The sequence below is a fragment of the Euleptes europaea genome, chromosome 1, assembly GCF_029931775.1.
Source record: "Euleptes europaea isolate rEulEur1 chromosome 1, rEulEur1.hap1, whole genome shotgun sequence".
NCBI lineage: Eukaryota > Metazoa > Chordata > Lepidosauria > Squamata > Sphaerodactylidae > Euleptes > Euleptes europaea.
Window position 1 is genome coordinate 23993035 of NC_079312.1, and position 15443 is coordinate 24008477.

At 41.0% G+C, this 15443-nt stretch overlaps 1 protein-coding gene across 1 annotated transcript in view; it reads right to left on the reverse strand.

The window, feature by feature from the left end:
• Positions 1–8740: 8740 nt before the first annotated feature.
• Positions 8741–15443, reverse strand: part of LOC130473796 (killer cell lectin-like receptor subfamily B member 1B allele B) — a 49099-nt gene continuing 42396 nt past the window's right edge. The window contains exon 6 of the mRNA XM_056845394.1: positions 8741–8867. Within this exon, the coding sequence (XP_056701372.1) occupies positions 8741–8867 (127 nt within the window). The remainder of the gene's footprint in view (positions 8868–15443) is intronic.

Consider the following 15443-nt stretch of genomic DNA (forward strand, 5'->3'; position numbering starts at 1 on the left):
AGGGACTAGACTTATGTTTATCCAGTGCTCAATAAATATTGGATGAGCAGACCAGTAAACAGACAGGTATGTTTATTCATATAGATGTCTATCATATCCCCCAGAATCTTAAAATCCAAGACGAATCCAGAATTTATGCCATTCAGCTCTCCTTGCAAACGCTGTCCAGACTCCAGAAATAGTGATATCAGCTCAGTTATCTGAGCTGATATCTAGCTCCCAGCAGCTAGATATGATGGGAGATCCACATACTTGAAATAAGCCAGAAGCTCTGCCAAAGAGGACATGCTAATTTAAAGGGAGAACCAGTTTCTCCATGGGATCTCTGTCGCCTAGAGATCAATTGTAATAGCAGGAGATCTCAAGCCACCACCTGGAGGTTGGCAACCCTACCAATAGTGTGCTAAGGATTAAATCTGGAGTGGATGTCCCCAGTCTGGCACTCCAGGAAGTGATGCTGATATAAAAGTGACTGAGGATAAATGTCTCTCTTATCACCAAGCTATGGTCCCTAGCCCCCAGCAAAAGACAAGACAGTTAACCAGCCCAAGCACCTGGACATCAATATGTATTACTTAATTCTTCCTTTCCTTCTCCTTAGATGAGATGGACTGTTTTCAAAGCCCCCTTGTGGTGAAAATGAAAGAGGAGAGGAGAAGGGTTATTGCTTACATGGCGTGGAAACTAAAACTGGAACTTTAACTCAGTGATACATTCAGTCAACACATCGCTAATTGATTAAAATTAATCCAATGTATTGGGGGTGAGAAGGGCTGGCATCTGCAGTATTCATGGTTCTGTAACAGCTGTAGGATTGCACAATTAAAAACAATGCAATACAATTAAAAACAGTACAATACCTACAACAAACAATGCAGTAGGAACTGGAGTACAAAATTAGACCATGCACTAGAAAACTATAGTACATATTATAAAGCATGATTACATTTTTCAAAAATTGCTTAATTTATCTGCTATAAAATACATTATAACCATTTATCACAAAAATTGCATGGTACCACCTTAAATCTCCATAGTTATATACCTGGTGGTGTCACGGTCTCTGACATAATTATGGTATTTTGTGTACATGTGCAGAATTAATTCCCTGTAGAGCTTGAACACATCATGCAAACTGAGCCACAAGCTGCAGAGGTTTGTGTAATGAAAAGCCTGTGTAATGCAAATGTCCTTAGAACAGGCTGACAGAATTCTCTCAAGGTCAGCTCTTTCAAGAGCTAACTAACTAACTAACTCTGGTCTTGTCCTTGGAGGGAGAAAAGCAGAGCACCTTTCATTATCTGTCAGAAAGATGTAACTAAAATCACCTTTTCTGACAGCTGTCAGCTGAATCTCAAAGGCAGAACAGTTTTGCCCTCCTCAAGGTCTACTGAAGATATCTTAATGTACTGAGAGTGCATTAATAGCTTAAACTTTGTTTTTTATAACTTAAAGGCATTAAAGATTCCTGCAGTCATATCAAGGATATGAGTAATATGCTTCCTTGCTTTCTGTAACCTTGCTCAAGGCTATGTGCTACTGACCAAATGGTCACAAAGTGACAATGTAAGCAATAATTGTGTTTTATGAGTTATATAGTTAAATATTGTGCTACAGATTTCTAAGTAGTCTCATTTAATGCGTATTGTCCTAATGAAAAGAGTGGTATAAAAATTAAGTATATAATGTGATCATGAAACTCAGAAATGAGTGTTTATACTTTAAGCAAAATAGACTGAAAGGAAAGGAAGCCCATATATGGTCATGGGGAGCTGAGCAGCTGTAACTATGGCATTACTGCACTGCTCATGATATCTGATAGAAGGAATAAAAGGTATCCCTCTTGATGGATAAAAATGTTGTCTGAAAGGGGGAATAAAAATGCCCCTTCACTCTTAATGAGTCTAAAACAGTATAAATACAGCCACAGTACAGCCAGAGAATCAGAACCTTCCAAAAGGCTCTCAGAAAAAGGCTGAATGGTATGTATGGCTTAAATACATTACTCTAGACTTTATGAATTAGATACTTTGAACTGAATCAGAATAATTTGACTGTTATATTTTAGAAGTTGGATTTGAAACTGAATAGTATGTAAGACTTGCTTTTACTTCATGCATTGTAAATACATACATTGTACTTTGCCAAGAGTTTTTATAGAAGTGTTAAAGACTTGATAATCTGCATTTATACATATTTTACTAGAAGTACTTCAATAAAAAGACTTGCTTTTTAAAAGTAGGTAAAGTTGTTGAGTCCTGCTTACTTGATGATTGGCTGAATAAGATAACTTCACTTTTCAGTAAGTGATACATTCTAAGAGCCTATCATCTGAACAGCACGACCCGCTTCAGTGGAACTCTCTGTGCAATTCTGCAAGGCCTGCAAGAAAGAAAAGTTCCGCGAGACCTATGGTTGAGGGGAGGAACAGTATCAATCTGTAGCTGGTCTCCTTCTCCTTCCCTTCATTTTATATGGTGCCATTTATGACAGTAGGCGCAGAGTGGCAAGGTGCAGTACTGCAGTCAAAAGCTCTGCTCACGACCTGAGTTCGATCCCGACAGAAGTCGGTTTCAGGTAGCCGGCTCAAGGGTGACTCAGCCTTCCATCCTTCCGAGGTCGGTGAAATGAGGACCCAACTTGCTGGGGGTAAAGGGAAGATGACTGGGGAAGGCACTGGTAAACCACCCCGTAAACAAAGCTGCCTAGAAAATTTCGAGATGTGACATCACGCCATGGGTCAGGAATGACCCAGTGCTTGCACAGGGGACCTTTACCTTATTTATGGACAACTGTATTAACTCAGCATTGTTTTAATTGTTATGTATGTATAACGATGTTAGCCGCCCTGAGCCCAATTCGCTGGGAGAGGGCGGGGTATAAATACAATTTCTATTCTATACAGTACAAAGTTTTATTTTTTGCATTTTCCTTTGGCTTAATCTTATTCAATTACAATGTAAACATGTGGCAGACAGATTGGGTGGGTCTAAATGGGGCAGGGCCCTTGGGGCTGCCGCTGGATAGCATGACAAGGGGGAAGTGATGGAGAGTGCCGGGGTCAGGGGGCACGAGTCAGCCTGACTATTGGGCCAGGTATGGTCCAATACGCATATGATTGGGCGGGGCTGGATCATGGATCCTGCAGCTCTGGCTGGAGAAGGGATACCACTGGGCATGTATGAGCTAGAGTGGGATGGGGGAAGAACGGGAATGAGGTCCCAATGGAGGGGCCAGTTATTATACCAGACATTCAAAACTATGCTTCAGCATGCCTTGGGGTGGTCAGCCAAGGGGGAGGGCCTGGATACTCGGTAACAAAGTGAGTGAAACTTCACCACGAGGGTATTAATAAAACTATTCTAACAGACCCAGACAGTGCAGTGTGGTCCTTTGCTGAGCCATGCAAGGCAGACCCTTGCCTAGCTTACTGCAGCTGACAACCTTGCAGGTGAGCTGGAGGATGTCAGCCTCATGTGACAAAACAGTTGCCAGTTTTCTATCAAATTATTTTGAGCCAACTCTCCCCCCCCCCCCCCCGCATTGGACTGCATGCTATACTTTCCCCTCTTACATAAAAAACTGTACTGTATGGAACCAGATCTCTTTGCTAGGAGCTTATCTTTTTTCCAATGCATTAATACTCTTATTGCTGTCGACAAAAGTCCCCGTGGGTGATGAAATCAGGCCCTGAAAGTAATTTAATACTGGGGACGTGCTATTGGATGCTCAGGATGACCTTGAACACATGAATACATGAAGCTGCCTTATACTGAATCAGACCCTTGGTCAATCAAAGTCAGTATTGTCTACTCAGACCAGCAGCGGCTCTCCAGGGTCTCAGGCAGAGGTCTTTCACATCACCTACCTGCCTAGTCCCTTTAACTGGAGATGCTGGGGATTGAACCTGGGACCTTCTGCATGCCAAGCAGATGCTCAACCACTGAGACACAGCCCCTCCCCACCTTGAGATGGAAAACTAATTCAGGGAGGCATCTAAAGGAGAGGGAATTGTAACTTTAACTACCCTCATATTGACAAGATAAATGTATGTTCCAGTTGTGTCAAAGAGGTAAAATTTCTAGATACCTTAAATAGGGTTGCCAACCTCCAGGTGGTGACTGGCGATCTGCTATTACAATGGATCTCTAGCCAATAGTGATAAGTTTACCTGGAGTAAATGGCCCCTTTGGCAATTGGACTATGGCATTGAATCCCCAACCCTCCCCAAACCCCACCCTCCTCAAGCTCTGCCCCAAAAACCTCCGGCCGATGGCAAAAACACTAACCCTAAATGACTGTGCCCTAGAACAGCTGGTCATGGAACTGATCACAGGGGAAATTTCCCTGGACTTAATTCTCAGTGGTGCTACTCAGGACCTAGTGTGAGATGTGGACCACATACATGTAAATTAAATTTGATGCCACCATAATCACTATTTCCAATAGGTTTTAAAGTGCCAGGGAACTTCAATACAGTTATATTTGACTTCAAAAGAGAAAACCTCTAAGATGAGAAATCTGGTTTTAAAAAAAAAGCTGAAAGGAACATTCAAGAGGGTCAAAATGCTTGAAAAGGCTTTTGAGTTACTCAAAATCTTGAAACTAGAGGCTCAGTTATCATGTATACCACAGGACAGGAAAGATAGTACAAAGTCTAAGAAGTTACCAGCATGGCTATCAAGCAGGGTGAAGGAAACTAATAGAAAAAGGCTTCCTTCAGAAAATGGAAGGCTTATCCAAATGAAGCAAACAAAAACTAACACAAACTTGCACAAAGGAAATGCAAACAGACATTTGTCTTTGTTGAAGTGCATTTTATTAGTTCTAGCCCATTTCTCCAGCCTGTCAAGATCATCCTGCATCTTGGCTCTGTCTTCTACCGTATTTGCTACCCCTCCCAATGTATCATCTGCAAATTTAATAAGCATCCCCTCTATTCCTTCATCCAAATCATTCATAAAGATGTTGAACAACACAGGGCCCAGCACAGATCCCTGAGGAACTCCACTAGTCACTTCTCTCCAAGTAGACGAGGAACCATTAACTAGCACTCTTTGGGTACGATCTGTCAACCAGTTGCAGATCCATCTAACAATAATAGGATCTAACCCACATTTTCCCAACGGAAGAATCAAATGGGCTTACAATCACTTTCCCTTCCCCTCCCCACAACAGACACCCTGTGAGGTAGGTGGGGCTAAGTGTAACTAGCCCAAGGTCACCCAGCTACCTTCATGTGTATGAGTGGGGAAACAAATCCAGTTCACCAGATTAGCCTCCTCATGTGGAGGAGTGGGGAATTGAACCCGTTTCTCTAGATCAGAATCCACAGCTTCTTTAAATACATTAGGATTTATGGAAGACAATGGAATTAAAGGAGTACCAAAGGATGATAACGTTCTCATCTGTCTACACTGCTAAAGATACTTGTCAGATACCTGTTCCTGAACAGATGTTTTCAGGAGGGGAGGATGTGGAGCTTGGGCAAATAGCAGTAACAAGGGAGGAAGTTCTAGAACATATAGCCGAATTGCAAACTAACAAACCATTTGGGCTAGATGGTATTCATGCCAGAGTTCTTAACTTACTCCTGATTTTTTTGGCAGTCAATCTACTAGCATTTAAATTGGCTTGGGAAAATTATTCCGCATTCATGCCCTTGCCTCTAAATCCCTTCTGCTGTTGAGTCGGCATATTTCTTCAGCACATGGCCAAACAGGACTATCCAGCAAGGGTGCTTACATGGCATCAGCAATGGTGATGGCATCAGCAATGGTGTCACAGCACCCACCCCCCTTTTTTATTTTTTGCACATGGAGTCTAGTGCTATTGTGTAGAAATGGTAGAGAGAATTCCTTCTCCACCAAAATTGTCACTGGCTATTCTCTGTTTACTGATTAGATGATCAGCGCACATGTGAAAGGCTCAGAGAAGAGAATGGTCAACAAAATGATCCACAATGATTCTCTATGAAGGTTCATTGAGGTTCGTGCAAGGAGAGTCCCTTCAAGCTACGCTGTGAATTTGGGGGCTCTACCTTGAAAAGTGCCCCCCAGGACCCCAAAAAGCCAAATAATTCATAGAATCAGAGTTGGAAGGGACCACCAGGGTCAACAAGTCCAACCCCCTGCACAATGCAGGAAATTCACAACTACCTCCCCCACCCCAACCAGTGACCAGAAGATGCCCAAGATGCCCTCCCTCTCATCATCTGCCTAAGGAATCAGCATTGCTGACAGATGGCTATCTAACCTCTTCTTTAAAACCTCCATGGAAGGAGAGCTCGCCACCTCCCAGGGAAGCCTGTTTGGCTTTTTCCAGAATTGCCTATTAGGCTTTAGCTTTCTCCCCAGGGTTTGTGCATTCAGTAAACCTGAACTGGAAATTTACCAAAATGGCTAATTTCGGGTTTATTTCCGGTTTGGGTTTATCGATATGCACAAGCTTACGACCCTACATTAACCAGAGCCATTTCAAATAAGATGGAATGCAAAACTTTGCCAACAAATAGTAGCAATTAACAGAAGCAGTCACCACTACGGAGTGGTAGGCACAACCCCCCCCCCCACATGTCTTTTGTTTTAAAGGACAATTTTAGCAATAGAACATTGAGGGGGAGGCAAACACACATGTGGAAGAATTGGGGAACAGAATGCTAAAGAAAATGACTCCTGAGCTGGTGTTAAGTGTTGCCATTTTCAATAGTATGTGAATGATTGGTGTCTCCTCCTACCCACCCCGAAGATTAGTGATTTCTTTTTTTAAAAAAATGGCAATAAAATCGCTAGGTGGCTGGAGCATTCAAATAGCAGGTTCTCTGAATTCCCAACTTTCATTTTTAAAAAATGCCTTTTTGCTTATATCTCTGCAAGGGAAGGAGCTAGAGACTTCATTCATAAATCTCTGGAACATGGCTAATACATTACATAGCCCAAATGGCATTACCAGGTACTCATACTGACTGTACCTAGAGCTAAAGGTGGTTTTCCACTCATCTCCCTGCCAAATGCACACAAGATCATAGGCGCCATGAAGGTCTAGTTTTATGTACACCTTTGGCCCCCACAGGCATTCAAGAAGTTCTGAAACCAAACGTAAGGGGTACCAATCTTTAATAGAAATTTTATTTAAAACTCAATCATTTCATAACCTCAGTCCCCCACCTTTCTTTTTTTTATAAATAGTACAGGGGCTGAAGTAGGAGAAGTGGATTGATGTATGAACCCTCTTTGCAAATTTTTTGCTAGAATGTCCTGAAGTTCTGTTAACTCAGGCTCTGACAATGGATAGAGGTGTCCTGCTGGTAACGGGGCTCCAGGCACCAAGTAGATAGCACAGTCATATGACCAATGAAGAGGTAGTTGATTGGCTCTCTTTTCCTCAAACACATCCTCAGAATCCACGTGTTTCATTGGTATGGACAACATCTCAGGTTGGGCTGTGGCCCCAAGCACCGTGGATTGCATCTGATGTGAGCAGGGCGTCCTAAACTGAAGTTTTCATTGGGCCCACCCAATAACAGGATTGTGCATCATTAACCAAGATAGCCCCAACACAACCAGAAATTGAGGCATACATACAATATCAAAATGCAGCTGTTCCTAATGCTGCTGCACATGCAGAGTGACTAACTGGGTTTCTTGGGTGATCAATGGCCTCTACAAAGCCAGGGGCTTCCTTAGAATGTAATGGCACCTGATACTGCCTTGCAAAGGCAGAGGCCATGAAACACCCAGATGCCCCTGAGTCTATGGTCGTTTATGCATGGGAGTTTTACCTAAGGTTCGTTGCTCACTGGACCCACACTTTCCTGTTGGGAATCTATACACCAGCAGTCTCCAAGCTCAAATCAAGAAGCATTTGAGTCCCCGCCCCTTGAAATGGTGCTTTGTAATTGGCTGTAGAGCTTACTATGAGAGAAAAGTCATCCCCCCCCCGGAAACCCAATTGCTGCATAAAAAAAGTATTTTAATAAATGGAGCTCTCTAAAAGGAACCGAGGGGGGGGGGGCAAGCCTCATTTCTAAAATCCTTTCTTCTTCTCAGAAAGAACTCTGAGGAAACCAGAAGCATTTTAATGCCCGCCCCTCGACATGCTGCTTTGTAATTGCCTGTAGTGCGGTCTGTGAGAGAAACGTCACTCCCCCAAGCCTCCGTGTCCCATGCTTTGCCTTATGCAAGGGGATTTTACCCAGGCTGAGCTCAGGGGAGATGGAAGAATCAGGTTAACAGAGGAATGGGAAGTGCCGGGATTTGTGAGGGCTGGCTGCGAGGTTATCTCTGATGGATGAAAAACTCATGCATAACTCCAAGGAACAACTGAGACAGACTGGGGGCGAATGTGAGTGAAAGTACCCATGCATAAACATCCTATAATAGCACACACTTGAATCTCCTGCCCCCCAGGCAAGGGAATTTGCACTGGAATCCAAAGTGGTCTGGGGCCAGTGCAAGGGAGGCCATCAGTTGTGGTGGAATGACCCAAGCCACCTAGCCCACCCTGGCTTGGGGCCTGTCCTTTGCCAGCCCTGATCAAAGTCTCCTCTTTCCTGGGCAGCCACTAGCATAATGCCATGAGAGTCACAACATCAGTTCCACATTTCAATAGATGACGAATGTAAATTATGTGCATTGTTGGTCAGATTCTTGCATTTCAAACCAAGGAATTTTGGTGAAAATAGATACATTATTCTCATGGGATTTTATGTTCCTAGCAAATATAATAATTTTATCATCTATCATAACAAAATGGGATCTTTCTGGCAAATCCACCTGCGTACAGCAGTGCAGATGTCAGATGTGATTTTGCTGCTTTTTATTCCTCCACAGTTTTCATTTCCAGAAAAGCTTGGTGGTTCTTGCAATCTGCAGAAGAAAAAAGGGGACAATTCCTCATCAGGCGTAAGGCTGTGGCAATTCTTCCCTGTCCTGATAAGAAGCTACATCTTCTGTCTCTCTCCCAGCTCTGCCTTTGCTCACTATTTCAGTTTGTGGTGCTTTTTGTATCATGTAGAAATGTAAAATCTCCAGAACTGCTGAAGCCATGGGACAAAACAAAACTATTTTTCTGTGTTTTTTTCCAGGTTAGGGCAGGGTTGAAGCAGCAGGCAAAGCCAACTACAAAATGTCAGGGAGAAAAACTCTACTAGTAACTCTTCAACATTTCAGGTAGAAGCTGGCTTAATAAGATGCCTTTTAAAATAAACATATTGTTTTAAAATATTTTCATGCGTACACACTGCTTACTTAAAGTCAAGCAGTGAGGATCCTTGTGCCGTGGTGGCAGTTTTTTTAAAATAAATTTTTATTAAATTTTTATAATGAAACATAAAAACAAACAAATACAATGAAATAAAAAACAAACCATAAAAAAGAAAAATATAAAAAAGAAAATACAAAAAAGTACAGAAGGGTATCTATATACCTTAATTATTACATTCATGAATACAATATTATAAAATTAAAGAAGATACCTCTTTTCCCTCCACCCACCTAAAAAGTGACCCTTCACCTGACTTCCGAAGAAGTGTCTAAACAGTTTTTATAACACTTAGTAACAAAAAAATTATAAAGTTATTAAAACTAGTTTCTATAACTCGTTAATTAATACTGTAAAGTCCATTTTTGCCAAATTATCCCAATATGAGGCGGCCTTAAACCATGTTTTTTAAAAATCTTCCATATCTTTTCCATGTAGGAATTCCGTTAATTTGGCCATCCTCATATACATCCATAATTTCTCTCTCCAGTCAATAATTGAAGGTTTATTCACTTGTTTCCAAACTTTAGCTATCACAATTCTTGCAGCAGCAAAACTATATTGGCAGATGACCCTATCTTGGTCATTCAAATTTTTTGGTGGAATTCCCAATAAACAAAATGCTGGCTTCCTTTTTACTCTACCATTAATCAAATTATTTGTTTCTGTCAGTATTTTTCCCCAAAATCTTTTAATTTTTTTACATAACCACCATACATGCATATATGTTCCTCTTTCCTTTCCACATTTCCAACATATTCCCATATATCCTCTATTCATCTTAGATATCATCACTGGGGTTATATGCCATCTATAAAACATTTTATATAGGTTTTCTCTAATTTCATTGGTAAATTTAAATTCTCTCTTCCATAAATTTTCCCATATTTCCAAATCAATATTAAATCCTAACTCCTTCATCCATTTAATCATAACTGGTTTAATTCTTTCTTGTTCTAAGTTGGTTACAATTAATAATTTATACATTCTATCTATCAATCCTTTATTTCCTTTTGTTAATATTTTCTCTAATTCAGATTTATTTTTATTAAATCCAAGCTGATTATCTTTATTAAATATGACTCTTAGCCTATAATACAAAATTAATCCTTTATATCTAATTCTTCCCTACTTTTTAAAACCCATTTTCCCTCTTTCCAGTCAATGATATTTCTATACATATCCATATCTAAGTTCAGCTGTATTCCCCTTCTCATATGAGCTTCTACTGGATTAACCCATCCCGGAGTCTTCTTTTGTAAAATCCCTCTATACTTTTTCCAAATTTGAAATAATCCGCCTCTAATAATATGAATATTGAATTCTTTATTTACCTTTTCCTTCTTATACCACAAATATGCATGCCAACCAAAATGTAAATTATAACCCTCTAATTCTAATATTTTAGTATTCTCTAACATAATCCAAGTCTTTAACCAAACGAAACAAGATGCCTCGTAATACATTTTTAAATCTGGTAGCCCTAAGCCTCCTGTTTCTCTTAGTTGAATCAAATTATTATATGTTATTCTATGTTTTCCTTTACTCCACAAAAAGTTTAAAATATCTTTTTTCCAAATTTTAAATATTTTAGTTCCTTTAATAATTGGTAAGTTTTGGAATAAAAAAAGCATCTTAGGTAGGACCATCATTTTAATTACCGAAATTCTACCCCATAATAATAAAGGTATTTTTTCCCAATTTTTCAAATCTATGTTAATTTGCTGCCAAATTTTAATATAATTATTTTTAAATAAATTAAAATTATTTGAAGTTAACCAAATACCCAAATATTTTACTTTATGTTCAATAATAAAACCAGTACATTTTGATAATTCTTGCTGCTGCAGAAGTGAGATATTCTTAACCAATATTTTTGTTTTATTTTTATTTATTTTAAAACCTGCAAGCTTACCATAAACCTCAACCATTTTGTTCCATTCTACAATATGAGTAATAGGGTTAGTTAAAAAACAAACTAAATCATCCGCATAAGCTTTAACCTTATAATGATTTCTCCCTATTTTATAGCCTACAATTTCTATATTATTTCTAATCTTTCTCAATAGAACTTCTAATGTTATAATAAACAATAAAGGTGAAAAAGAGCAACCTTGCCTAGTACCCTTTTGAATTTCAAATTGTGATGTTAAATCACCATTAATCAACAACCTAGCAGTTTGATAAGTGTAAATATTTCCAATAGCTAATTGAATTGTTTTCCAAAATCCATGTATTCTAATACTTTTCTCATAAATTTCCAATTTACATCATCAAACGCTTTTTCTGCATCCAAAAATATCATTGCAAAAGGTGTAGTATTAAATTCCGCATATTCTAAAAGATCTAACACTATTCCAACATTCTGACTAATCAATCTTCCTGGAAGGATTCCTGCTTGGTCTTCATGTATAATCTTATTTAATACAATATTCAATCTATTTGCTAAAATCGCCACAAAAAGTTTATAATCATTGTTCAAACCGTGGTGGCAGTTTTTAAAGATCTGCACGGAGAATCAGATCTCATGTGAACACATGAAGCTGCCTTAAACTGAATCAGACCCTTGGTCCTTCAAAGTCAGTATTGTCTACTCAGACTGGCCAGCAGCAGCTCTCCAGGGTCTCCAAGGCCAATCAGGAGCTCTGCTGGGTAAAAGCCCTGTCTGGCCCTGCCCACTTTCTAAAAACACTTGGTGGGTGCCAGAAAAAGTGTTGGCAGACACCATGGCACCCACAAAAAACTGAAATATATACAATTCCTATCAACTATAAACAGATTTAAATACATTATTTAAATGTGTTATTTATAACTTAAGAACATAAGAAAAGCCATGCTGGATCAGACCAAGGTCCATCAAGTCACACGAACACATGAAGTTGCCTTATACTGAATCAGACCCTTAGTCCATCAAAGTCAGTATTGTCTACTCAGACTGGCAGTGGCTCTCAGGTAGAGGTCTTTCACATCACCTACCTGCCTAGTCCCTTTAACTAGAGATGCTGGGGATTGAACCTGGGACCTTCTGCATGCCAAGCAGATACTCTACCACTGAGCCACAGCCCTTCCCTTAAAGTCCAGCAGTCTGTTCACGCAGTGGCTAATCAGGTGCCTCTAGGAAGCCCACAAACAAGACAACTACAGCAGCCTCCTGTCTGTGTTCCACACAATAGGGATGCTCCACTGACCCTGGGGAGAATAGAATATAAAATCTTGCTATTTGGAATATTTATAAAAGTATAAATACCTCTCAGACCAACCCTAAGTGCAGCACTGACACCATTAAACAGGATTTATGCCCACTCTGCAGAAGTAAAATATATGAAAGAAACACCCCTAACAAGATGCAGAACAGAGAAATTGTACCAGGCCAGCACCCTCTGCCACCTTATTGGAAGCCACCAAACACAGAATAGCACACTGCTTCCTCCCTTACAAGACACAAAGAGATAGTAAACTGGCACATGCCTGTGCATCAATTTCCCCCTGAAATCAGGCCACCAGTGCTCGCTGGGATGTTAAACACACCAAGGGAGAGAGCAAAGAGAAAAAGCAACCTCCAGTGGAAGAAGCACTGTGGTGTGACTGGGAGGTACCCTGGAGGGAATATTCTCCAGGGAACTCTTGCAGATGTGGGTTTGAGTCCCCTCTTGGAACCACGTTCCAGTTTGCCGGGGGCACACGAATGGAAGGAAACAACACCATTCCAGCCACAGCATTCACACAATTCAGGAGTTCGCTCAGAAGAGGCAATCTTGATAAAACACTCAAAACTGCTCCAGTGCAAGGGTTCAGGAGTTGGAGTTCCAGGCAATGAAAGGTAATCTTGGTAATCCCCTGATAGCTCCCTAACCAAAGTCACCTCTGTGTCCAATGGGAGGCCTGGAGGATTCTGCTCTTGCTAAGGGGGATGCTGGTCAGAAGGCAGAGCTCACCTTTGCCCAGGAACAGGCCAGGCAGCAAAACAGCAGCAAAACACAAGAACCCACAGCTCACACATTCTGGAGTAGTCTTCTAATCACACACCCAACAGGGCACATACCAGCCATATATATACCAGTGCCTGAAGTCACAGGGATAGCAAGTCACTATTTCAAGTTCTGCACATCACTAGGAAGCCCAGACATTAGTGCCAGGCATGACTGAGATCCATAAAAGGGGGAGGGCATTTTGTCCTAGTCCTGTTGGCAAAACTAGATGGGCCGCACATGCTTAGAGAAAGGTAGGGTATAAATTAAATAAATAAAAACAATAACATTATCAGACAAAGGATCTGGGGGAGTGTGTAATCGGGGTCCTCTTCCCCCCTTCAAGAGCATAGCAGAGCACACCCCTCAGCCCCCTCCAGTTGTAAGATGCCTGCTGAAGATAGCTGGGGTCAGTAAGAAGCTGGGGGTGGGAACCAATCCCTCGCTATCAAGCAACAATAAAACAGTTGCACAGCAAACCACTCTCCTCTTGAAGAGCATCAGGGAATGCTGAAAGCAAGTCAGATGAGTGGGGTTACCAAGTCTCTTATTCTGGCAGGGCTCCAGTCCTTTCACCAAGTGTACTGACACCACAGGTAGGACTGTTCCCCATCACTGCATACCACAGAGAGGGATATCCGTGCTGGTCAAATAATAGTTTGTTAACCAGCTTGTAATGGTGCAGGAGCAGGGTGAGAATGAGAGAGCTGGCAACTCCAGAGCAAAACAGCCAGATGCATGCTGGTCACTGCAGCTGTTGCTCATGTTGCAGGATTAGCAGATGGTTGGCAACATATTAGGAAAGGGGTCCTTCAGGGCTCTCCCCTATTGGATGAGCATTTATTGCCTCCCTTGGCTTTTTGTGCTCAGAGTTCATTTGCCATGTAAAGTACCCTTTCTGTGGGGTTCCTACACCAAAGTCCCCCTTGTGTATTCCAAATATGCTTAACAGCAGACAGATTTCTAATTGGTTCCAGATTTCTACCATTCTAACCCTATTGCATTGTTTATTGAATGTCCCATCCTGTTGATTATATTGGCTTGTTCTGTGTTATCCACCATGAGACCCAGTGAGAAAGGCAGTGTGAAGGTTGGCTACAGGGGGCAGGTCAAGAGCACAGCAGGTTCAGGCTACTGGCTTCAACTATCTCCACAGACCACCCAGGCATATCTAAGTTACTGGAGGAGAGCAAGCGGAAATACACAAAGAAGACCCTGTCTACTCCTCTCCTTCTGGGCGCAAATATATCTTGGAGTTGAGTGTTGTATATTTTTGTTGTATATTTTTACAGACAGTACACCTCTGAATCTTCCATAACAGAGTTACACACTTCTTACCCCATGACTTCAATGGATTTAAAAGGGTTTAGATCTGCTTTGGATGGCACAGCAATGCTTTACATCATCTTACATAAACATCTTCATACTGCACATTGTGAGCGTATATAATGTTTGCAATAAAAAGCATTTGTCTTATTTCAAAAAAGAATATTTTTCATAGAAGTTTTTTTTAGTGCTCCCCAAAATTTATATTTTTTTCACTAGAAAAGTGGGAAATAAACCTCGGGGTAGGGGAATAAAAGATAAATAATTTCTCTCCCATTCTTTCTCTTTATCTGAGCATCTATCCTAACTCTCCTTTTCTGATCAGGATGGGGGCAACTTAGTCAGAAATGGTGCAAATGGTACTCAATGCCAATTCACAAAGTCCTCATAGGTCAATTATGCTTAGGAGTTTTACTTGGGGTTCCATGCTCGCTTGACTCACACTTTTCTCTTACAAATTCCAAAGTTGCTATGAACCAGCAAAAGTCACTAAACTCAAATCCGGAAGTGTCTCCCCGCCCTTTGAAACACTGTTTTGTAATTGGCTGTAGTGCTTACTGTGAGAGAAGCGTCCAGTTCCCCCTCCCCCAAGGAAACACAAGTGCCATGTTAAATAGTATTAAAAACAAAAACAAAATGAAGCTCTCTAACAGGAACTGTGGGGGGGGGGAGAGAGAAACCAACCCTAGTTTTTAAAAGCCTTTCTTCTCCTGAGGAAGCAGGAAGCATTTGAGTCCTTGTCCCTTGAAACACTGCTTTGTAATTGGCTGTGGTGCTTACTGGGAGAAAAACGTCACCCCCTCCCAAGCTTCTGTGTCCTGTGCTTTGGCTTATACGTGGTGATTTCACCCAGGCTGATCTCATGAGAGATCAACAAATCAGATTATA